Source organism: Clupea harengus, chromosome 20 (assembly GCF_900700415.2).
Source record: "Clupea harengus chromosome 20, Ch_v2.0.2, whole genome shotgun sequence".
Classification (NCBI taxonomy): Eukaryota; Metazoa; Chordata; class Actinopteri; order Clupeiformes; family Clupeidae; genus Clupea; species Clupea harengus.
In genome coordinates this window covers 17241487-17267586 of record NC_045171.1, presented here as the reverse complement: position 1 = coordinate 17267586, position 26100 = coordinate 17241487, and the positions used below count along the sequence as shown (strand labels likewise).

Genomic DNA, 26100 nt, shown 5'->3' with positions numbered 1-26100 from the left:
TGTAAACATTCTCTTTTGACTTCAGCACCGTCCCATTATTTAAGATAAAAAAAAACACTTGCGTGCATGAGGATACGTCTGTTTGTGTGTGTGTGTGTGTGTGTGTGTGTGTGTGTGTTAAAACAGAGATTTGTGCCAATAATGCACTCTGACTCATTTGGGTAAAGAGTGTTGTGATTCACAAACTCTTGTGCTTGAACAGAGGGCTCTCAGTAGCTCTTGGGCTATTGGCAATCAGCAGGTAAGTGACTATTAAAGCCTGATCCTCTCCTCGTACAGGAAGCTCGATTTTCCTGTCAGTGCTCAAGTGGTCATTTTACACACCCTTTCTTTTTTTCTCTTTTTTTCAGGTCCACCTGTCAACGTAACATGCAACATTTTTATTAACAGTTTCGGCTCCATTGCTGAGACCACAATGGTAAGTCCCTTCAGTGATTTTTCTGTCAATTATATTACTTTCTGTATAAAATAGAAACTCATCATCCAATTCTTCAAATAGTAAAACAAATCTGTCTGGAAATCCATGATAATGGACACAAAAACGAAAAACAAGGAGAAATTGACTTGTTTGAATTTTTATTTATTTATTTATTTATTACATACAATTCGTAACGTTGAAATAGAAACATCTGTATCAAAATGAGAGGTGGCTCAAACATTATCGTTAAATAGAATTCCCAACCAGTCTCCCTTGTCCTGGAATTGTCGCTGTTGTGTGCCCATGCAGCCTGACATGGGCCTTTTGACACAAACACACAGTGGCAGGCCTCTCTGCAGTCACACTGCTCATGGTCGGATCGTGGCTGCGCTTTGCTCCGCTCTGCTGCTGCAGCCCTCTTGTTTCTCCAGCTTTCCGACAAACAATGCGAGGAGGGAATACAGAAGCCTCGACTAAAGCGGCTCTTCTCACCTCGTTTTTTTTTTCTCCCCCACTCCTCCCCCCCACACCACGTGGCCCGTGACTAACATTTAAGAGGCCTTGGATACACTAAACGCCAGTGGCGATTTCTTTGAGAATGCATGGGAAGCACGGCTTCCCCTTACTCCTTTTTCTGAGAAATGCATCAGGAAAATATGCAGGCAATATTACTCATTGCTGTTGGTTCAAATTAACATATTATGGGAACAGACAAGTTCAGTATCTGTCAGGACTGCCGTACTTAAATGTACGTTTAACTTAAATTGCTTTTGCGTGAACATCATTGTCTAGCTTTCTTGACCATGATATGCTGTGAAAGCACGGCCCATTGGACTGCACTGATGGCGGGCATCAAAGGAATCCTATGGCAGCTCAAAGTACATCTCAATTAAATGCAGATCAAAAGATCTGAGGAAGAAAAAGATCAGTTTATTGGACAATAAATTAAACTCGTCATTTTTGGACACGTCTGGATGCATGGGCTTCACTGGGGGGGGGGTCTGTGAGAGGGCTCTGAATGCATTTTGTACAGGTGAAAATATCTCAAGGTTGATTGGACAGGAGTCTTTCATAAATTAGTTTTTGGTCACGCATGGACGCACAGGCGTCCCTGAACGCCGATTGGAAGATTTCACAAAGGGGCTGAATTAAATGTCATGGCAGGTTTTAGCTGTTTAACAGTTTATAACTGTGAAGTACAGAGGTAGCACAGAAGCTTAGTTAATTGTAATACAAACGTGATAGGCCTGTGACGCAGTCAGTTGAGTGTTTTTCTCATCAATTACTGTGCAGCTTAAAAGAACGTCAATAAAAACTATTAATGCAGACTTCTGAATTTGGTTAGATAAATTTGTTCTGTAAGGTTACTTTTAGATGGTGTAGTGTTTAGTGACTGGCTGCCTACCTAGCTCAGGCTACATTATGATAATGCAATGCTAAGCTAGCTAACTAAAATTAGGTAGGCTTAACTTTAGTGCATAATATCTTAAGTTATATCTAAAGTGCATAATTTTGTTGAGTTGGCTGCTGACACAGATAACATCAGTGTATGTATGTTTGCTGTTATTAAATCAGCTGAACTGTGCTTCCCCTGTGTTTAAAAGCACCAGCCGCCACAGCTAAATACAGTAAATAATAGGAGAAAAAGGGAAGTGGTTATGTGTGTTGGGGGTGAGTGGGGGGGTGTAGGCCCCTGATCTCAGAGGCTGCCTGCGCCAAGTCGCTGGAGCTGCGGAGGGAGAAAACTGCTGCAGACTGCAGAACCCCCTCATGCAGAACAAATGCTACATTTTCCAGGCCTTTTCTCCTCCACAAGCGGTGGAATTGATCCGAGTTGCTCGTACTCTCGTTTGCTTGGACGACGAGCAAAAAAGACAGGGATGGAGGCGGGGGGTCGGAGGAGAGAAAAGACAGTGAGACAGGGAAAGACAGGCAGAGAGAGAGAGAGAGAGAGAGAACGAGAACTAGAGAGAGAATGACAGAGAATGGCATCGATAAATCTTTACCACATATAGGGCTGCCGAGAACAATGTCTCGTGTGGTAATGATCCCACCACTTCGGTCCGCTGTGGGGACCCATGGTCCCCTCGGTCCCGTGCTGTCCTAATTGTTTACCCTGCTCACAAGGTACGAGGCTCGGGGGAGGTTCGCCTGGCTGTTTAATTAGCTCACCCGGCTGTTTCATTTTCTACCGATGGTTAGAGGAGTGGACGCATAAATCCCGAAGCCTGTCATTTGCGAGCTGAGTTGGTTATGCTGGAGTCATGCGAATAGAGGAAACTTTTTTCCTTTCTGTCTTTTTTTTTTTTAATATGTCATAGTCAGGAAGGAATTTGGCCCAGGGCTTGAATCACATTATGTGTGGGCAGTTGTCATAAATCAGTCCTGGATGCCTGGAGAAAGCATACCCACATATACGAGTTATTTCCATCCCAGTGTTCTGTGTTGATGAACCTCTGGCCACTGCACACTTGTTTTTGCCAGATCATTCGTTGGTTCAAAATAGCACTGACTTTGCAGGGGGAGGTTCTTTTTTCTTACCATGTCTTTTAGCTTGGTCCCCACTTTGACTCCAGAAAACAGATGATAAATGAGGCAGGCTCTGCTCTGCCGTACACGCGGTAATCCCATGGTGTTTTTGCAATGTTCGTGATTCAGCAGACCTTAACCCAGCAGAACAGATGAGAAGTAGTGAGAAGTAACCTAAAAACATTTCGCTCGTGGTAACAGCACTGTAATGTAGTTAATTTGTGCTGGCCAGTTGTGGCTTGCTCTTAATTAAAGCTATTAAAATAATCAAAATCGATAGTTCTGTGCACACCAGGTATCATTTCCTTTGAATGGCATATGTAATGACCTGGCCCAAGCTATTGCGCTCTATCAAAACATTTTGAAATTCATTGGATAAACGGGTCACCTTGCATTAGGGTAATTGAACGTCCTTGAATGTTGTGGCTGATTGCCATTTTAAAGGTCACTCACCATATTTTCGCCGTGCTGATAAGTCATCCCAAGGTACATTACTGCCCAGACAATTTAACGATCTTTCTGGAATGAAACAACTGCATGCCTGTTTTCGAGAGGAATTGACAATTATGGCCGTACATTTAGCTGAAATGCCAGTACGTTAAGGTTGGCTATTTTTGCAGAGACCCCATTTGCTGCAGCGTGTGACCAAATAGCAATTATCTAATGTAAATTGGGGGAGAAGGGAGAGAGCCATTTACTCCTGTTCATTTGCTGCCATGCTTTGGAGCAAGCAGGAACAAACCCTTCAAAAAGGAAAAAGGGTGCCCATAAAATCCCCCAAAAATGGAGATCATTTTCATTGTTAGTTGAATTATCTGTGTTGATTTTATCTTTTGTCCATTCATTTAGTTTCTTGATCCACCTGGTGCCCTGTGATCCTTTGACACTGGTGTGCTTTTGTGTGACAGGACTATAGAGTGAACATTTTCCTGAGACAGCAATGGAATGACCCCCGCCTGGCCTACAGCGAATATCCCGATGACTCCCTCGACCTTGACCCCTCCATGTTGGACTCAATCTGGAAACCTGATCTGTTCTTTGCCAACGAAAAAGGAGCCAATTTCCACGAGGTCACGACCGATAACAAGCTGCTAAGGATCTCGAAAAATGGCAATGTGCTCTACAGTATAAGGTGATGTACCCTGTCCTGTGGACTCTCAGTTAGTACATCCCACAATTACTATTTTTTACTATTTAATGTCGGCTCAAGTGTATGCAGCACAAATGTAGTAGCTCAGTGGTCTTCCACAGTCTCCTAGGTTTGTAGCTTGCCATATCTTTTCAGGCTAATATTCCATACCTCCCTGTGAAATGGGATCACAATAAATAGCTTTAGTGTTTGGAAGAAAACAGGTTAAGAGCAGTACATTCTCTCCTTAACTTGACACCATCAAATAAACCTCTCAGATTGAACTGGTCCTGCTCGGGAGCTCAGATTGCCGAGGCTCTTGTGCACAACCTGGTCAGAAATTGCTGGTAAATAACTGTTTCCGTTGCCACAGCGATGCTATCACCAACCTCAGTAAGTGAAACGGGTTGCTATGCTCCTCAGGTCTTTCTCTGGATGATGTGCATGTCAGTCTATACAGCAGACAGGGCTTTATTGTTCCGCACAATAAAAATGGAGCCCAGGCGAACTCTAAAACGGGAGCATAGCTCGCGATTACCATCAAAATGTATTTATTTTATTTCTCTACGCTTGCTATCTAACCTGTGAAAGTCAATACATTTTTTTAAAACCTCTAAAGCAGTAAAGAGGCTCTGCTGTGGCGTGTGTATTACTGATATCTGACGCCTCCTGTCAACAGAATTACACTGATTCTGGCATGTCCGATGGACCTGAAGAATTTCCCCATGGATGTGCAGACTTGTATCATGCAGCTTGAAAGCTGTGAGTATCCCCCTCTCCCCCCGCGTGTGAGCGAGGGGGAGAGAATTTATTTTGTGCAACAGGGATGGATGTCCCCCAGGCGGGTGGAGGTGAAATTATGAACAGTGCAATGATTTAGGTGGAGACTCAGAAGTAGATACAGCAGTCAATGAGGGTCGGGTGGGCATGGCTCATCCGGAACCTTCTGGCTGCTGTTTCTCCTTCGTTTGTAGGGATTTTTCTTTTCTTTTTCTTTTTTATTTCTTGTTTTTTTTGTTTTGTTTTGTTTGTTTGTTTGTTTGTTTGTTTGTTTTTTTGTTTGTTTATAAGGTGTTATTCTCAGAAGTCACATTTTTAAGCCCAGGGTCTCTGTAGTACATGCTCAGCAATTCTGACAGAGCAAGTGGGTTTGTTACATGCAATTATTCTCAGAAGCAGGCCATCAAGAAATAATACCAGTAGCCAGGTAGCCAGGTAGCCAGCTAGCTTTTTTTTTTTTTTTCAATTTGTGAATTTTATTGTTGCATTAACCACGACTGTCCTCTCTGTGCATTTAAAAACTCTCTTCTCTAGTTGGATATACAATGAATGACCTCATATTTGAGTGGGACGAGAAAGGAGCCGTACAGGTGGCTGATGGCCTGACATTACCTCAATTTTTGCTGAAAGAGGAGAAAGACTTGCGGTACTGCACCAAGCACTACAATACAGGTTTGCTCCTTCCCCGCCATACGTACGCTGGTTCTTTCTCTTTGGAGACTATTTTGCATGTGAGGCTCTCTATCTCTCTCTCTCTTTCTATTTTTGTCTTGCCGTCCGAGTGCAGAGTAGCATACCCTCTCACACACACACTCACGCTCACACACACGCACGCACGCACACGCACACACACGCAAAGGCAGAAGAAGCACGCAGTCTCTCGATTTCTGAGATGCACTGTTACAAAAAAAAAAAAAAGCCCACGGTTTGGATAAAAACAGAGAGATGTAGATCATAACCATTTTCCACTCATTCTTCATGGTCTCCTCAGTGCAGCTGAAAAACCATCTGTCCAGTCAACTCAGTCAGTATGTGCTTATTACACTCCAGATAAAGCTGAAGTAAAAAATAGCAAATGGCTCGAAGGCTATTGTAGTTTACTAAAATAGAGCTGATAGAGTTAATGGAGTTAACAAATCAAACAGATGGAAAACAATAGGACTGAAAGACCTAAATTTATAAAGCTCAGTAGGAGACACTTAAACAAAGTCCAAAGCAGGAGTCTTAAATGTTAGCGTGAAGGTCGTCCTGTTCGAAAAATGATCACGATCCCAGTCACGATCAGCTGCATTAACCACTTAGGCGTAAGAGCCAGCAGGGCCCTGAGAGAACACAATTTATTTCAGAAATGCTCTTGACAGTTGGCTGTCACATAAGCGACTGTCTGAATCCATTTCGTTTTTTTTTTTTTAAAGCCGTCTATTGAAATACAGTATTTGCTCTGCACTTTCTCCATTCCAAAATAAATCCCGGCAATTTAGGCGGGCTTGACACATAGTTCTCAGAGAATAGTGTCTCGTCTGACATAAGCGCGTATCCCACAACACCTTTGGGTATTCAACTCCCACAGTCGCATGGATTTAACTTAGGCTTTAACGGTGAAGATTAGCTTGTCGAGACTGGGAAAACTCTCCTAGGCGCTTCGTACAAACACACACGCCCTCTCTCGAAACGATACACACACACAGACGCACGAAGTAACATAAAGGGCAGGTTCAAACCTGGCACGCACTGAGCCACATAACGAGCTTGTGGTCAGAGTGCAGTGACTGCTGCAGTATGCTGTCTCTGCTCGTCATCAGTGTCATCATTCTTTTTTGTTTTTTTTTGTTTTTGGTTATCTTGTTTCCGGGGAGAGGGGGGGGATGGCACAGACTCAGCGAGGGGGCCCCTGCGCGGGCCCCCCCTGGCCGTCCCCTCTCCTTCCCTCCCTATCTTCCTTCCTGGAGATCATTTCTTCCTCAAGGACTACCGCCGTTTCTTCACAACCAGCCCCCATTACCTTCCAGCCATACCGCACTGTGTGTACGTGCTCCGCCGTTCCCCAGCCAAGTAGTAAAAAAAGGGAGGGGGGATTCAAGTGTCCTTCTCTTCTATTTATTTTTTTATTGTTGTCCTCCTTCTCCTTCCTCCTCCCGTCTTCTCCTCAGATTTATTAGCAGCCGTCTATTGTGATTTGCAGAGAACATTCCTCGGCATCGCTGCCTTGCACCCCAGCGTCCCCTGATGTTTGCTCTCTCTCCCTCTCTCTAAACCCACCCCCATCTCTACCTCTACCCTCTACCTTTGCCCCCCCCCAAAAAACTCAACCAAAACAACCAATCTCCCCGCCTCCCCTTATCTTTTAACCAAACCTTCTTTTTGTCGTCCCCAACCCTGTCGCGATCCCAGGCACTAGATGTCATTTTAATTACTGTGCTGGTGCAATGCAGTGTCACCACGGTGTATTATCACTTGTTATTCAGATGGTTGTTTTTTGTTTTTTTTCGATCAACAAACACGATTATCTGGGGAAAGTTGTTGCCTTTCTCTCGGCTCTCTGTGGTACAGCCTCCACAGAGAAGAGTTACAGGGTGTCTTTTTTTTTGCCTCAGCGAGCAAAGTCTGATCCTGATTTTTATATAGATGAACTGCACCTGGACTGCCCTGGAGTGTGTTTCTCTGTATAAATCAATGACAATAGAACATTCTCTTCCCTCCCAAATTACCCATTGTGTTTTGTGTTCCCCTCTACGTATTCTCTCTGTGTGTGTGTGTGTATGTGTGTGTGTATGTGCGTTAAATATGTGTTACTTCCCAAAAAAAAAAAGAATTCAGACCGCGATCATGAGAGGTTTCTATATTGACGGCCTTAACGGCGGATACAGAAATCCCTGCACATTTGATCTCTCGCGCCCCCAGCCCCTCCCCTTTGATAGTGAAAGCATGCTTGTGTGTTCTGCACCATAGGAAAGTTCACCTGCATTGAGGCCCGATTCCATCTGGAGAGGCAGATGGGTTATTACCTCATTCAGATGTACATCCCCAGTCTTCTGATTGTCATTTTGTCATGGGTGTCCTTCTGGATCAACATGGACGCCGCCCCCGCTAGAGTGGGCCTGGGCATCACCACGGTGCTGACCATGACCACGCAGAGCTCCGGTTCCCGCGCTTCCCTGCCCAAGGTGAGTTCGAATGAACGCAGCCCCTCTGGCTGGGGGGGCAGTGGGCCTGCTGTGGTGAGTGTGAGGTGGACTGGTGGAAGGATTGCTGTGTTGACTGAGGTAAAATGGCTAAACATTGCCTAGGAATGTCTGAGCATAACGATTATCATTAGCTTGGTCTCCATCCAACGTTTGAATGTGAATTTTGACCATTCAAATAGAAAATTCCTGAGTGGAAACACTTAAAATTTGCATACAATATTCTAAATCAAATAGGAAATGAATTCGCTAGAAGGGGTTAACTCCTGATCAGCATAGGGTATAATGTGACTAAGGTTGATGGAAACGGGTCGATTAACAGTAAATCACACTTGTTGAGATTGTATTATGTGTTTCTGTTAAAGTTCCCTGACAACCTCAAGTTTTGAACCCACAGCTGTTCACAACTCCGCCCTTGATTAGGAGAGTGTCTATTGTTAGTTTGCATATCACAGCGGATGGAAACACAGACTCACATTTCCATAAATGTGCTTAAAATATGCAAATGAGTTGGATGGAAACCCAGCTATTTTTACATGTTTGCTTGGGAATAAGTGAAGTTGGTGAGGAAAGGGACTGACCGAAAGCCTTCATGGGACGTTGACTTTGGATTCTGACTGGTGAAGTATGCATCTGGTATAGAACTGGTAATCCTGCTTCAAAAATAAACAAATAATCATTATCATTCTTCAAAGGATGAGAAAAGATTAAGCTGTAAATCAACCTGTAGCCCGAAGGTGCCTCTTGAACATTAGGACACTACTCTTACAGATCACTCACTGCAGAGGTTACCTGCGTCATGGGGACGCTTCCTCAATAGCAATCTGCTGTTGGGAAGGGTTGCCAAAAGTGGCCCTTTACAGGGGACAAAAACTAATTGTCACTCCTAGAGTTTCCCGAGTGACATTGGCAATGGTTGGATGCGGTCGCATTTGACCATGCACGCCGTTGCGTGTCTGACATCAATAGGGACATACACAGACAAATGAGGTGTGGATCTGCTGTGCGATGTGGTGCTGGATCACTGACGTTACGAGCTTTTCTGGTGTGGTCCCTTGAGATCTTGTTAAGATCAATAGCGTCATTAACTCCGTTAAGCACAAGGATATGTCAGCCAAACACCTGGCTGCCACAACAACAACCTTTCAATATGACTGTGACCCCCACCATATCAGCAAAAGGCCTTGCGTTGAGAGGAGGGGAAAAACGACAACTGAAACCTCTGTGTGACTTGACAAGCATCTAGAAGCCACAGAAAAAGGCATTGCGACTGTGGTGTCTGGTGCCTTGGGCTTGGCTGCACTTTTCATTGAACCTCTATTTGCTACTTTTATCTCTAACGTGGGGACTTTATGACACTCCAAGCCAGGCAGTAGCCCTGGTAAAACAATGAATCATAAGCCAACCTATGGTCTGCCTACCACTGACCTTATTAAATCTCACTGGAAAAGGGTATGATTCTATATATATGAATAATGGAGGACTTAACTAAGGATGTCTGACACGGTTGTCGGTAATGCCGATCGTTTGGGTAAATTAACTTATAATTGATGATTCAATGTTTTTTTTTTTTGTTAAAGAATTTATTACTTGGACATTTGTTAATTTATCTTACAGGTTTCATTTTAGTTTATTTCATTGTATTTTTCATGAAGATTAGCATTCTCAGCACTCACTTAGTTTTTACAATATGAAAAAGGTCCTTACCCCAGTAAATTGCTGGTGCTGAAATGGACTGATTTTTGCATTGTGTGAGTAGAACATATCTGGCAACTACATTTTATTTATTAGTCTTTTGGGTTTGGAATATTCCCGAATTCCTCATGTCAAGAGCCCTTGCATATATGTACTAGTTTGTTCATTATTCTTAAATGTTCACAGATTAAGTGCAAACAGGGGTTTTGAGTTTTGATTAACCTGCCATTTGTACCCAGAGGCCTATGAGATACAAACAACTGTCAAGACAGATTTTGACCAATTCTCATAAATGGTTCACTTTTCATTCATTAACTGAGAAAAACTTCAGATGATATGGTGTTTCGATATTTATTATAGTTTTTTCCTAATTGAAAATTGAGTATGTATATGTTTAACTATACCAGAACTGGCCCACAAAAGAGAGAGCTGGACTGTCATGCCATGAAGTTTAAATTGAATCGGTACCACAGTTTGAGCTTTTTCATATTAATTAGATCAAATTGATGGCTTCCTCTCTAAGTATTGGACTGCGAGAGCATCTGCAGTCAGCCATAAAAGGATGCTAGCACCAGTTGCTCTTAATCGAGCTACATACATTAAACAGATTATACCTCTAGGAGACACAGAGCAATGGCAACCCCTGCCCCCCTCCCATCAATAACCCACCAATCGATGTTCCAAGCTTATATGAAAACAATTGGGAGCTTAACCTAGAGCAGGTTTTATATTACTTCACATCAGTGGTCAGCATTAAATGTACTAGACTGTGCTGAGTATTTTACTGAGGAATACGAAACTGTTCAGACTGTGATCCTGTCCAAAGTCTAGCATGGATCGGTTCCCAGTTGAAGCAATCCCTGAATGTAATTCATTTCGCATGTCAGTTAATGCAAAATTGATTCAGTGCATATTGATTGTTACACAATGCCTTTCTTTTATGAATCATGACTGATTGCTTTTCAACTGTCTATTGATTACTGATAAATCTTTCTTTTTTTCTGTGTGCTCAGGCTTTGGGGACAGATAGCCTCCATTGTTACACTTCTAGGAGTAGGTTAAGAGAAAAATTATGACAAAAATCATTCACGGTAGGGATACTATCTTGTCGATGACAAATGTCTTATTCATGTAGCTCGGATGAGCACACAAGAGTGGATACGAAAATAACTTTTTATTCCATCTTCAATCATTAGAAGCCTCTGTTTGATGTGGATAACATGTCCTGAAGGTGAATACAGAATAGCATTTGTCACCCTGGACACGAAACATCTCTCTCTCTCCCTCTCTGTCTGTCTCTATCTGTCTCTCTGGACCAGGTGATTAAGAGGAGAGATTGCGTGAGTGGCTGGGATTGTGTAATTACGTCCAGGGAAGAGTCACTGCGTTGTTTTTTTTATTATTATTTATATATTTTTGTTTGTTGACATTAGGTGATTCATGTGGTCTGAAAATGAAGCCACTGAACTGTGTGATTCCTCTGCCGTTCAGCTGTCACAATAATGATTGCACAACTCAGCTGAATGAAGGTGCTCTCACACACACACTCACACACACTCACACACACACACACATGCGACTGACTGTACCAGTGTGTAGGGACGCATTGATGTCAGGGAGGATGGTGATTCAGACCCTCTGCTGACACTCCTGCAGTCATTAGCGGTTCTCTGTCCGTGCCCACTGCACACAGGGCATCACGCAAACAATCATTTTAATAAAAGAAATGCTCTTCTATAGCATCCGTGCCCCCGCTATCCAGGTCACACGTGACATAGCTAATGCATTCACATAATATTCAAAATAAATGTAGTTGATTATGTCATTTATGACTTGATAGACATGATATAGCTAATGCATTCACATATTAGGTCATTTATCATGATCATTAATCAGTCAATCAATCAGTAATCATTAATCAGTGTTTTATGTGTATTGCCATAGAAGTAATAGTAATTATCTCTCTCGTGTAAAAGGTAAGGATGATGTAATCATTAATATGTCAAGGTGCCGGTACCCCCCGCAGTTCTCCGGGTGATTCCTGTCCAAGACTTAGGTGTCGTAGGTGCTGACCAATCTCAGCCCTGTGAGCTTGGCTTGCATCGTCTCGGCCATGCCTCCTGAACCATGCTTTGAATAATGCCACTTCAGTGGCATTCTGGGCTCTTTTTGGTCAGTGACTTGTCATTCAGCATGAGTTTCAGCCAGACCGACAGGCCAGCCTAGCCAAAAACAAATGCCATTTTGACATGTCTTGTAAAGACCCTCTGAATATGTAGTCCATCCAGTGTCAACCCTGTGTAGAATGTCAATGAGATGTCTTAGGGTAATTTAGCTCTTGTTTAACCAAAAAAAAAATAGTGAGGGCCTGGCAGAAGGTCTGCTGAGATGGCTGTACTTTAAATAATAAAATAGATGTGTTTTATTCAGAAACCTTTTGGTGTTCAGTACTGAGTTAAGTGCTGTAGTCTGGGTTCTTACCTTGCCAGCTCTATGGAGAAAACACCTCTGGGGTGTTATGGATCATAATGGATTCCAGTCTGTCACAATCCCAGCTTTTTTTTATTTTCTTCGTCTACTTTTCCTCCTCTCTTCCTCCTTCTTCCTCTTCTTCTTTTTATTCTTCTTCTGCTTCATCTGCTTCCTCTTCTTCTACTTCCTCTCCTGAGCTCTTTTCTGGAGATGAGTCATCAGTTTGAGTTGAGGCCGAGCAAGCACGAGAGTGATTCAGCTGATGGAGCTGTTACGCTCCGCCGGCATCCGCCATCTTGTCTGTCTCTCTACCCCCAGTGCCAACCTTGTTGATCTCCCCTCCATCCTTCCTTCCTACCCATCCATCCATCCATCCATCTACACCTTCACCACCTCCACAACTCCGCCCGCTGTCCCACACACGCCACCCGGTCCATAGGTGTCCTATGTGAAGGCTATTGACATCTGGATGGCCGTGTGCCTGCTGTTCGTGTTCTCTGCCCTGCTCGAGTACGCCGCCGTCAACTTCATCGCCCGACAGCACAAGGAGCTGCTCCGCTTCCAGAGGAGGAGAAGACACCTCAAGGTGAACCATCACCTCACACACACGTACACACACATACACACACACACGCACGCATGCACACACACAATGTCCCTGACAAACACCTCTCTCCCTGCTCTCCTTGCTCTCCTCTCTCTTGCTTTTTCTCTGCTTCCCCAGACATCATGTAAGCTCAGAGATACTCTTAAATATTCAAGAAGGTTAAATATTCAGTGGAGTGAAAAACTCAGTGGGCTTTCATGTTCCTCTGTTTGCGTTTAGTGGTTACTAAACACACAGAGGGTGAATATTTCAGCAGCGGGGGGCGACTCGGGGGAAGGTCTCGTCTGAAGCCGTGCCGCTTAATCAAGTTTACAGAGTGATTGGTGGCCAAGAACTTCTCTGTGAGAGGTTTTTGCCGAAGACCACCATCCGCTCTCACGCACTGTATTTGAACTTTAACCTTGACCCCACTCTTCCGGCACTCCCTCCCTACCTCAATAACTATGTTTACAGGCGTGTTGGGGCTGTAACATTGCCAAAGGCTCTTAAGTGTCAAATCAATGCCTGTTATAGGGCCAGTGAGCCTCAAATCAATTGTGAGTCATAACACCAAACTGGAAGGCAACAGCCACCCTGAAGTGATAATAGGACCTCATCCATAACTGAACCTGCCATGGTATTGACTGAGATAAAGCATCAGGGCAGTATAAATGAAGGTACTGGATATGAATGCATTGCATGTCTAAAAGATAAATAGACATTGAGGGGAAAAGAGAGAGAGGAGCAGAGGAGCAGAGAAGGAGGTAGTGGAGGACTGTTCACCGTTCACAAACATGTTGTGTAAACTCCTGGTGAGATGCTGCGTGTGCTTCCTGGGAGGTGTGTGTGTGTACAGTCATTCGAAGAGTATAATAAACTCCGAATCAATCTGAAATCCTATTGTCCTAATCTCCCCAGGGGCTGTGTGTAATAGGTGTGTCTAGATTAGTCCTGGTAAATCCTGCATATGGGATGACATCCATGCTTACTGCCATGTGGTTTTGAAGCAGGAGAGTGGGGCTCAAATCCCTCTGTGCTTGTAGGCCATGACCTCATCTCCCCTCCAGTGCTGTCGAGATTCCAGATGATGTACAAGATATGTAGTATGAACGAGATATGATAAAATATTAGTCTGAAGTTTTTTGCAGAAATGCAGACTAATCCCTTTTTGTCTGGGAAAGAGAGAGAGAGAGGGGAGGGAACAACAATCTCCTCAGGGAACGAATGTGAAAGAGTCATGCAGCGTTGGCATTCCTGTCATGTTCACTTCTTTTCTTGGGTGTGTGTGTTTCTGTGTGTGCGTCTGTGTGTGTGTGTGTGTGTATGTGTGTGAGTGTTTAATGTTCTCTTTTTGACTTACTGACCACTCATGCTGAAATCTTAACATGCTGCCAGGCTTCCAGTTTTCTACTTCATCCTACAAAACACACACACGAAAGGAACAATATATACAGTATATACGAATATATATTTATATAACATGACAAATATTCCTGGCTACATGTAACAGGCTACACATAGCTTATCCCCAATAGTGTAGTACCAACCATTGGATTCCTCATCCATGCTCACAGTCGCAGTGCTACAGCTCAGTAATGAGCCTCACAGGCCCCGGTGATTCACAGCAGTGGTACAGTCCTCCATTATGACTCTCCCGGGCTATCAGTCAGTGGTACATTCCTCCATTACGGCTCTGAGGGGCTATCATTCAGCCCAAATGCTGCAGCGGAGAGCTGTCACGTCCCTGCACCACACAATAAAACAAACCTCGAGCACTAGCGCTGCTGCGGCCATCGACCGCCTCTGACCGCCTGGATCAGCTCCCCTCCTCAGAGGACTGATGCTCCTGGGCAGCAGAGAAAGGAGTCCCCCTACTGGCCACTAGTGGGACATGGAGGAGGAGGCAAAAGGGACAACAGAGAGAGATTGCAAGACAAAGAGAGGGAGAGAGGAAGAGCTATTTAGACAGGAAAGGAGAGAGAGAGAGAGACTGGAAGATAAAGAAAAAGAGAGGAGAGAGACTGCAAGAGAAACGGAGAGAGAGGGGGAAGAGCTAGTTAGCCAGGAAAGAGAGAGAGAGAGAGAGAGAGGGGAAGAGATAGTTAGACAGGACAAGAAGAGAGAGGTGGTGAGGACATGTTACTACCGGGGGAGGGGACAGAGACTGATTTAGTGAGAGGAGTAGTGACAGAAGACTGGGTAGAGAGAGAGAGAGATGGAGAGAAAGATGTTAGATGAAAAAAAGGAAATAAGCCTGTGGGAAGCAAAGCTATGCAGCGCTATCTTTAGCCAAACAGTCTGGAATCAGTCAAGATGTGAACATTCATGATAATATAACAAAATCTGACGTTATTGTGCTTACCAATAAGTCTATTAAATTAATGTGTATTTGACCACAGTTACACAATCAGTATTAGTATGCGCTGTTGGACATCGATACGCTCACTTGGTCAAAAGACCATCTAAAATGTAATGAATAATTCCTCAAATGTGAGGGCAAAAAATCATCTGGCAAAAACACAAATGATAATGTGAAAAAAAACACAAAAACAGAATTTCCCCCTCACTCCCTCTCTCTCTCTACGACCCACTCTCTCTCTCTCTTTCCCTCTCTCTCTCTGACCCACTCTCTCTCTCTCTCCCTCTCTCTCTGACCCACTCTCTCTCTCTTTCCCTCTCTAGCTAATGTCTGCTAATGTTAATGTCCTGGGCTTTAATTGCCTGTGTGCTGGGGGTCAGGGTGACTGCTGGAAGGGAAAGGCTTGTTTTAGACACACCATGGGACTGAGGCTGGAGCAGCTGTGATGTGCTTTGCTGTGCTTTGCTGTGCTGTGCTGTGCTGTGCTGTGCTGTGCTATGCTGTGCCGTGCTGTGCCGTGCTGTGCTGTGCTGTGCTGTGCTGTGCTGCTGCTATCCCCAGCTATGCTCTGATAACCCAGGAGAAGGCGAGATGAGGGCTCTCTTCAGTCCCGCCACATCTCCCCCTGCCCGGCCAGGCCCGGCCGCCATCTCACAGTCACTGACAAGAGCTTATTAGGGAGCTCCTGATTGATCCGCAGTAATCAGTTCATGACGGATGATCAGTGCTTAAGGAGAGTCAGTCGCCAGGGACGGTCTTGTCTCTCCGTCCGTCTCCCTATCTCCCTTTCCCTCCCTCTCTTTCTCTCTCTCTCTCTCTCTCTCGCTCTCTCTTGCTCTCTTTCTCTCTCTGACCATCTCCACTCTCCTCCACCTACCCTCCAGCTGCAGATGTTGACTAGCTCCGTGTAAGCAGAGGAGATAAGAATTGAGGATTATCAATGTAAATAAGCCCAGAGAGCGATAACTGAGTCACACCGTGTGGAGGGAGGCAGGCTTGTGAGGTGGATGAAAGCGTGGCAGTGTGAGGCTCCGTCAGTGTGGTTCTCTGCTTTGTTTGTCAAGTCACCTTGTTCTCTTTTACCGATCGGCGATTCAGATATGTGTACGGGCTCATGTGGACTTTGGAGAGCATGCCTCTGCGTGTGTGTGTGTGTGTGTGTGTGTGTGTGTGTGTGTGTGTGTGTGTTTGCAGTGTGTAGATTTCTGTGTGACTGTCAGGTTTGATTGGACTACATGATCGCACACGCAACTGTGTTTGCATTTAATTCATGCTCTTTCTGAGTTCTGAGTTCTGAGTTTTAAGAGACAGTCTTGTACATTGCCAGACATATTTAGATTTTTCCCCCACTCTGCTTTTAGCATTATAGAGTCTCATCATCCTTAGCTGATGGAATTTCACAGTGATAATATCACTGACCAACCACACTATAACACAAACCTCAACAGTAATGACGATATTTAAAGATGACATGCACCCAGAATCCCAAGGCACCAAACTCTAAACATGAAAAAAAAAACACAATACACAAACTGTAATCCATCTGAAGCTGTTTTTGAATGTAAATAGAAAAATGCCCCAACTCGACCTCCATTAGAGTCTCTTTCAGTCAGACATTAATCATATCATATGGTCAAAGTAAGAGATATAAATGCATCAATCAGGAGAGAATGGAGTGATGGATGAGGCCGTTCAGAGGTGCTGGCTGTCGCGCGAGACAGCGCCTCTCTGACTTGCAAATGCAGGAGTGCGCTGCATTCTGATGCCTAGCCCCTAAATTACCTCCCTCCTCACCCAAACACACACAAATGAAAACACAAGTGAATATCATCTACACTGAGCACCCACATTCACACTCACACATACATATGCATGCTTTATGCTTCACTTTCTCTTTCTCCCCCCAAACACATACCCTGGTTCCACAAAGTATTCCAGGGCAAACAAACTGGATCCTGATCCCCCCCTCCAATTTCAGACCTATGTCTAAGCTTCCATGTTTATCCATAACATACCAACAGCCTGAAGTGAAGAACCTTGGGGTGTTTTTTACTCAAAATGAATATTTGACAGACAAATTACCTCTGTGGTTAGTGCCTCATTTTGCCAAATCAGAACAATAGCTGGTGCAGAATTTCCTGTCCCCTTAAGATTGTGAGAAGTTGGTCCAAATATTTTTATATCTTTCAGACATGACCATTTTAATGCACTGTTTTTTTTAGGTATTAGCCAAGCATCACTTCATAAACTACAAGTCATCCAAAATACTGAAGTTAGAGTTTTAGCAAGGACCCAGAAGTTTGATCATATCACACCCACTTTAGCTACACTACATTGGTTCCCAGTAATATTAGGATTGGTTTTAAGATTGTATTATTTCTTTTGGCTATGAATGGTCTAGTTCCAGCCTACATTTCTTTTAAAACTGGACTTCCCTCCATTGGTGTTGTGCTCTCTTTAGTGCATTTTTAGTCCAGGTTGTTTTTTTATTCGTGCTCTTAGGTCAGTCTGAGGTTGCTCTAGGGTTTTTGGTCAAGTCTACTCCTAATTTTAACTTGTTGGTCTTTTATTGTGTTTTACTCATTCATTTGGTTTCCATTTTTATGCTTTTATTTATGACTTTTTTATTTTATGTATGTATTACCCATTTACCTTTTATTACTTTAGATTTTGCTTGCTTATCTGTCTTCTTTGTTTTTATTCCTTGCATATACATCACTTTTAATTTAGCTTTTTAATTTAGGTTTTTAGTGTTTAATTTTTATGCTATTTTGTCTTTTATTTGTTATTCATTTCCTTTTTTATTCTTTAATTTATTATTCATCTATTGACCTCGACTAGAAAGCTCTTTGGTACAACGCCTGTTGTTTTTAAATGTGCTATACAAATAAAGTTGACTTGCCTGGAATTGACTAACTATTTTCATCATTTGTACACAAATGTATGGGCAGACCACACATCCACACACACGTTTGTCTTTCACACACACACACATGCAAGGCTGCATTAGAGTAGGGTTTTTAATTAGGGAGGCTGGTAATGAATCAGGCGGTGTGTGTGAGTGTGTGTGTGTGTGTGTGTGTGTGTGTGTGTGTGTGTGTGTGTGTGTGTGTGTGTGTGTGTGTGTGTGTGTGTGTGTGTGTGTGTGAGGGAGACGCAGGGAGGACGCGACACCACAGCTCGGCACCTCTTTAGCACTTCTGCTCACGTCGCCGAGACGCCACATTAATCTCATGCCGGCATGAATAAAGTGGAGCATCCTTAACACACACACACACACACTATGCTGGCCTGTTTCACTGTAGGACAACGAAAGGTCGTAGTACCCAGCATCATACAACTACACGCAGAGAAATGAAAAAAAGACACAAGATGAACTCCCCGCCCACTTCTCTCCCAATCACACACACACACAAACACACACACACACACACATGCATACATCTCCCCACCCCCTTTTTCCTACACCATCCTTATATGTTCCTCCATTCAGCTTTCCGCACACATTAACAGTTATAAATGGGATGGCACAAAGACAAGGACAGAAAGAGGACAAAGTGTCTAAAAATGGATGCCTTGCAAAGGAAAATGGCCGGTCCTTTAGAATCAAAGCCGGCTCCCTCTCTTCCCCCACCCTCAAGCCATTTTCATTTCCTATCGTGGGCGAGTCACGTTAAATGTTTTCACCTTAAATTTTAAGGCCAGTGTTAAGAGAAGATAAAGATCCCTGTTCCAATTCCATTTTCAGGGGTACGGGTGGAGGGTTGGGGGGAGCAGCAGTAGAAGCCATCATTAAAGTGAAATCTCCGTCGCCACTGAAATGCAATTAACTGCGGCTTTCAGTTTGGCCCATTTAGGTTTGACATTAAGATGGGAAATCGAATATAGCATCTGCTGAATCTCAGAAAGCTGGCTCTGTTCAAAGCAACAAGGTCACTTCATTAAACGGCCCCACGTGAAGAACACTGACCTCAGTGTTTGACAATGCTTCTCTATGTGCGTCGCACCTTGGGGGTCAATAATGAATTCATGCAAACACGTGTAATCCATACGCACACACGCGGCTTAGATAATACGGTCAATAGATCAAGCAGGTTGCATTCTGGGAATGGATATTGGAACAGGGGTGGTGGAAGAGGGGGGGGGGTTGAAGTCGGTCAGTGGGTGTAAATGCTTTGTATACTGACCTGAGATTTTTACATTATATAGGGTGAGTATAAAGGTGTGTGTGTGTGTTTGTGTGTGTGTGTTGTGGAGGACTGGCTTTGCACAAGTCTTTCGGGACAGCTTTGTACTTCTAGACTGTAGCTGCAAGTAAAGTAATAGCAATGGGAGAAAGAGAGAAGGTGGTGGTTGAATGCTTGAAATGCTGCAGTTAGAGCTCAGTAATAATATCAGACTCCCTCCATTTGGTCGGTGTGCCTCGACAAAGCCAAGGCCAGGGGAGGCTCTCAAGGAAATTGTTTTGTGGGGCCGACTGGACCAAAATTGTACATAAGGGGACTTGCACTCTCACAAATTAAAGGGGTGTTGGGCTGTGCTGTTCTCCATCCCTGGGGGCAGGAGTAGGTAGAGGATGGAGGGGTGATTGCTCCAGACCTAACTGAGGTATTGAGGGCCGAGAGCAAAGGAAGGTTGTAAAGTGTGTGGACATTTAGCAGTGATTCCAGGAGATTGCATTGGATGCTGTGGGCAGGTGAGCAAAGGTGGATGAACAGCTTGAATGTTAATAACACATTAGCGTTTGTATAAAGGGCTCTGTCACGGCGAACAGGCTGTCCATTTGGGCTTACTTCCCAGAAAGCAAAGTAGTCTGGCCTGGTGCAGGCCTTGATCGGGTGCAGACCCTGAATTAGTGCCTACCTGGGTTGCAGGGGAAGGCTTTTCAGATAGTCAGACTAGAATTGTCCGCAGTTCAGGTGTTAGGACAGGGGGTTGTCCTTTATTACCTTTATATTTAGTGTCCTTTATATTCAATATTCATTACAGAGATGGTACGGAAAAAACTCAGTAGGATGGGCATAGATTTGTGGATGAGTGATGTACAAATAGTACAAATAGATTGGTTGATATAGAATCAGATATACTTGTAAGTGTACTGCTGAGATTAGCTAACGGTGTATTAGCAGGAAGCTATGTGGATTCAGAGATGCTAATACCATACACTCCTTGTGTAAAACAGCTGTCATCAGAAATCTCAGGAAGTAAGAAGTGTGCAAGAAACATCAATGTGCCTGTAAACGTGAGAAATGACTATAATAAAATGATATGGCTATAATTCCTCCTTGTTATGGCTTTTGTACCAAAACCACGACTTTACATGTTTTGGTCATTATCTGATATCTGAAAAAAATGCTATATACATATACTGACTGGCTGCTTGTGTTATCTTGTAGGAGGATGAAGCTGGAGAGGGTCGCTTTAGCTTCGCTGCCTATGGCATGGGGCCCACCTGTCTGCAGGCCAAAGATGGCATGGCCATCAAGGGCAACAATAACAACGCGCCGGCCTCCAACAACCCGCCAGAGAAGACCGTAGAGGAGATGCGCAAGCTTTTCATAGGTCGGGCCAAGCGAATCGACACGGTGTCACGTGTGGCCTTCCCCTTGGTCTTCCTCATTTTTAACATTTTCTACTGGATCACCTACAAGATCATTCGCGTCGAAGATGTCCATAAGTAGTAAAGGGAAGGACGGGCAGAGAGGAGACGGTGAAAAGAGATAGAGATGGAAGAAAAGAAGAAGAAGAAGAAGAAAAACATGGCCAACGTGCCCCCACCACATTTTCACGCCACTCCCATCTTTCCTGCTCTTCCTCTTCCTCTACTCCACCAATGGCTTTCGATGGCGGCCCTTTCAGCAGAGGTATTTCCCTATTTTCTTCTTCTTTTTTTTTTAATCCTACTCCGCCCCTGTCCCCCTCTCCTGAATAACCGGACCTGTGCAATAGCAATGCAGTCAAATGCATGATATCATGAATGTGGCAATATATTTACTGAAAAAAAATAAAGAAAAGAAAATACAAGCGACTGAGTAAACAGACCTTTGCAAATACATCAGAGACCCAATGAACCGAACGCTGAAAAACTCCTCCAAGGAGCATGATGTTCATTGCGAGACGATATTTTTTTTTGCAACTGGAAGACATACTCTGCATTATAAGAACTGAAGTGGGAGTCATGCAGCACTGTAATATACCACATATCTATGTTTAAAAAGACAAGACAAAAACGAATTTCTTCCAGGAAAAGTCTGCTGGGATTAGAGGGGTTTCGAAGGTTCTGAGGTAGTCTGGTGCTTCCATTAAAGAAACGATGCAAGGACCACTGTGTCCTCCTACTGCTCAAGCTACAATATGTGTATTGCAAGCACTTGTCAAAGCTTTCCCTGAATCTTGGATGCCACGAGGAGGACTCCACATCTATATACATGACGGGGACATGACTCGTGCACGTGGAGAAGAATACTGTTTATACAAGCTGTGTTCCTTTATCTCTCCTTTACGTTTCTGCTCGATGACATATTAGTATTGATTTATGTGCCAAGTGAACATCATTTTGCTGTAATACTTTAATACTATTTTTTTTTTTTTTGCTCAACTTCTTGGAGTTGACGGAAGAGAAAAAGAATATATACTCCTTACGCGACATTCCTTCATTGTTACATTGATTTGTTCATATGCCTATTTTTTTGACGGATTTCGTATTTACAAAAAAGAGAAAAAAAAGGACGAAAAACATATATATGTATGGTGAAATTCATATTAAATCATTGATTACAATTCTGAGGGAAATAATAAAAAAAAAACTGTTGCTCCCCACTGGTTCTGCAATGAGCTCCATTGGTAACCTTTTATGTGCTGCTCATGTCAACAGTTCAAGAGCCTGTCACTCACTGGGGGAAGAGACAAGGGGAGAACGAGAAGCGAGTGATCTTTCCAAAAGGTCGAGTTCCACCCTTTATTTAACCCCCCTGTCATTGAATACATTACATTAATGTACAGTCGCCGGACAACAACCTGTCAATGTCAATGTCATTTTCTTTTTCTTTTTTAAACTTGATTACAGAGCAACTGAGCCAGTGTTGGAAAACAGTAGTCCTCAGAACTGAATTTCTCTCTAAGAAATTAAAAAGTGCATTGATAAAAGTGCACTGAAGCCGGACTTAAACCGACTTAAACTACTACATCAGTCAACACACAATTCTCAACCAATGGCATAGAGGGAGAGAACACACATCCCACAATTCATTGCTTTTATGTATTTTTTTCACCAGGCTTCTCTATGCAAATAATATATATGCAATTATTTTAAGCTTTGCCATACTGTTGATCTCAAAAGGGGTCTTTTGGATTTATGTGCCATCAAGTTTTAATCTGAAACATCCGAGCACTTGTAGGAGCAGGGAGGCCTTTGAAGGTTTGGTTTTATGCCTCACGTGCATAATTATGCCAACTCATTTGATCCTCAAAGAGTAGCATTTATTATCAGAAGTCACTTTTTAAGACACTTCAGTTAAACTATGCATGGTGAATATTTGTTTTGTTATTTATTTTTTTTGTAGCCGTCTGTGTTGGTTGAAGTTCAAAATCGGACCCAACCACCTTATGCATGGATTACCTCATTGTTTACAGGTTGTTTACTTAAAGAGAAAAACAGCGGCAATTGATTTTATAATTTATTCAGTTCAAAAGATTTTAAAGGATGTTGTCTCAGCCAACTTCTTTTCATTTTTTTCTTTCATTTTTTAAGAGTAACTATTGTTCTCTTCAAGTATCCCTCTTTGATTTTTGACTGCATCTTCTTGATCTACTTGGAGACTGATTTTCGTTTGGAATTACATTAAGTATTTCAGGTAGCATCGTAGCGTGTTGGTACTCATGGGACCATTTTAGTGCAATATCATTACTTGCCCATTTTGAGTCATGTTTTGTTGCCCAGTTGGTTTATTTTAAAAACCAAAGAATCACTTTGCTGTTTTCATTGCCTTGATGGGAGATCCTTTTCAACTATGCTCAATATGTTCAATTTCTGAGGCTTAACTTACTTTGCATCTAAGTCCATAAATCTCTATATTTCATCCAAACAAAAACAAACATTCTTTCACGTGTATGGGGAATAGTGCATTTACAACAAAAACATAATCGTATAACTCCTTCCTAAAAAATAGACCTTCAATGATACTCCTCTTCATTTTATTTGAACATTTTCAACATGATCAAATGTAAAGTTATCATGAAGTAATTGTAACTAAGTTGTGTCCAATAACATGAAGTGAATATCAAATTCGAAGGGCTGTTTTATACTAGCATTTCACATCTCATGACAATACCAAACTCTCTGTCATTGAGCCTTGATCAGCTCAGTATGTTAACTTAACATGCATAAAGAATTTGGATTATAAAGTTGGTTACTCATTCTAAAGTTGACAGGATCAGGAAAGCTGCATTTGCCCAAATTCAGTTTGACCATACTCAACATCATTCAAATTATCAGGTAGCATTAGTATACGCCAGGGCAGTACAATGTTAGTGCAAAGTGAAGCAATATTGAGGGTCCCGGGTTTTATGTGCTTTGAGGTAAAAGGCTTTGAAAAACAGAAATTCAACAATTACATGTTCCATCATTACATCCACCTGATTTCATTTCATCCCTGAGATGAACTGTTCTTCATCTACGCTAGAATAGGCTATGTTGTTTCTGTTTTAAAAGGAGATGCTTGAAAACAAAAAATCATATCACCAGAGTCCATAGGGGTCCAAGACAAACAGGGGTTATATTCCCAAACAGCAAGGCTGACGCTGTGTACCAGAGTTGATCTTACACCACTGCTTCTTTGATAAGTATTGCTTGTCACATGTGACATGATCGGCCTGCTAGAATGCCCATTGGATTACCATGGCAACACTGGTTACACTCTTCTCGCCCCTTAAAGGTTCAAGTTCATTGTTCCTATAGCAACCTAATGTTGGATTAAGATCAGAGGAACTGTATCATATGCAATTTTGGAGGCTAAATTTTGGAGGCATAATAAATACTTCTAATTGTCAATTAAATGTCTGCACCAGTTCTTTAAATAATGAATTTATTAGGCATGTTTTGTGTTCCGATTTTTACTCCATTATTTCTGTTGTTTTTCTTATGAACTATCTAAGCAATTGTGAGTGAACTCAAAGACAGGCATGGTCATTCTTGAACCTCTGTGAGTGATTCAAAGGGAAAGTTTTATTTTTGCACAAGTTGGTATGGCCTTAATTTTGGTTTACATGCTTATTTTGTGTGGGTTGGCACCAAGTGCACATCTTAATTTGCTAATTCTCATATTCCAAGAGTGCACTTCAAGGCAGGCAAAAAGTTTAGCAAAATCCTTTTTATTTTTTATTTCTAAATCTAAAACACTGAATATTTTGCATGGATATAAATACAATGGCAGATATTTTTGGCTTGTACAGAAATGTGAGCAATTTGATGAAAAAATGGAATGTATAATTTCTGCTGTATCTGTATATAACAAAATATTTATTGAACTATGTCATTAATGCTAATTCTAATTCTACTATTAAAGGTTTTCTGAACAAAAAATCTCCTATTTGTTTCTGAACATTGTTAAGGTTGATGAAGCTGGACCATTGTTTACTGTTACTCTTCTCAAGGATCTATGTAATCATAAAATATTAAAAGTTTAAAAAAAAGGAAAGAAAAAACTACTGCCCTAAATTGTATTCCTTCAAAGATAAACAACATATTGGATGAATCATGGATAAAAAGTTTTATTTTGTGTTCCGTCAGAATGTGGTGTTCAATATACATGTGTATGAATGTGCAGAGTGCTACGTTGTATAGAAAATCAAACTGTCTTTGTCAAGTACATTCACTGTTTTTTTGTATTATTTTCTGATTAAACACTACATTGGAGAAACAGAATAAAGAGTGAAGCGCGTACTGGGATAAATTCACTGTTGGAGCTATAGGAAGGCATCTGAAACGGTGCTGAGAGGATCAGAAAGATGACAGTTAGGACATGTTCAAACTTGGCCATGAAATGTAACCGGACAGGTTCACATGATTGAGTAGGCCTTGACGTTGACATAACGAGTGATTTGTGATGATTTCTGTCATTTACATCATCCATGTCATAGATAACTCGCTTAGTTCAATCACATTCAAGTAGATCTGAACAACAACAACAACAACAACAACAAAACAGGACTGCACCAAAAACATTTCTATTTTTTTTATTTTGTTTCAAATACCTCTTCTGCCATTTTAATATTTCAGCGAGGTAGAAGGACGATGGAAGCTGGGGGATTTGGGCCGATTACCTAAAAGCAGGAAAGGCTTGAACCATATGTTTTAATAAGTGTTTATGGAATCCAGAAAGCCCTCCCGACTCAGGCTGTTGTCTCAGCTTGGCTTCTGGCCACTGGAGTGTTCATACATATTTTGGTCACATCGTCATCAGTTTTTGAGCAATGCACCGAATGCAGTGAACACTTCAATTAAGGTCCTTGGCCTGTTCTGCTGCTGCTGCTGTTGATCTCTATCTGCATTATTTTGTTGGTTTGATTTCGGTCTGCTTTGATTGAGTTTAACCTCTTGGTTTTAACAAAAATGCTGACCGCATTCCTTGTTAGGCACAGTATTTTCAGTATAAATACAGTATATAGGATTTCTGATGAGGATGTTCAATATATTCCAGGAGCTGCATCTTTGTTTTGGACTGTCGACTGATGATGTAGTTTTATTAAGGTGTGGTTATATTTTTTGCCAGAAAAAAAAAAAAACGACACAAAAAATGTAAATAATAACATAACTGCATCTAAAGGATAATGTAAGTCATGACTCAAACTCATGGGGTGGTATCTCAAATGTTTTATTGTTTACACCAAGGATTGGTATTGACATCTTTGTCTTTGTAATAACCATTCAATGGTTGATAGAGGTTTCTTTTC

The 26100-nt window shown here is 42.4% G+C and overlaps 1 protein-coding gene across 2 annotated transcripts in view; it reads left to right on the top strand.

Moving 5' to 3' along the window:
• glra1 (glycine receptor, alpha 1) overlaps nucleotides 1-24852 on the top strand; it is a 44770-nt gene extending 19918 nt beyond the window's left edge. For both annotated transcript variants that reach the window (XM_031587045.2, XM_012834376.3), the window contains 7 exons: nucleotides 351-418; nucleotides 3856-4079; nucleotides 4756-4838; nucleotides 5391-5528; nucleotides 7806-8020; nucleotides 12645-12791; nucleotides 20547-24852. In XM_031587045.2, the coding sequence (XP_031442905.1) occupies nucleotides 351-418; nucleotides 3856-4079; nucleotides 4756-4838; nucleotides 5391-5528; nucleotides 7806-8020; nucleotides 12645-12791; nucleotides 20547-20831 (1160 nt within the window). In that variant the 3' untranslated portion in view covers nucleotides 20832-24852. The remainder of the gene's footprint in view (nucleotides 1-350; nucleotides 419-3855; nucleotides 4080-4755; nucleotides 4839-5390; nucleotides 5529-7805; nucleotides 8021-12644; nucleotides 12792-20546) is intronic.
• Nucleotides 24853-26100: the final 1248 nt, after the last annotated feature.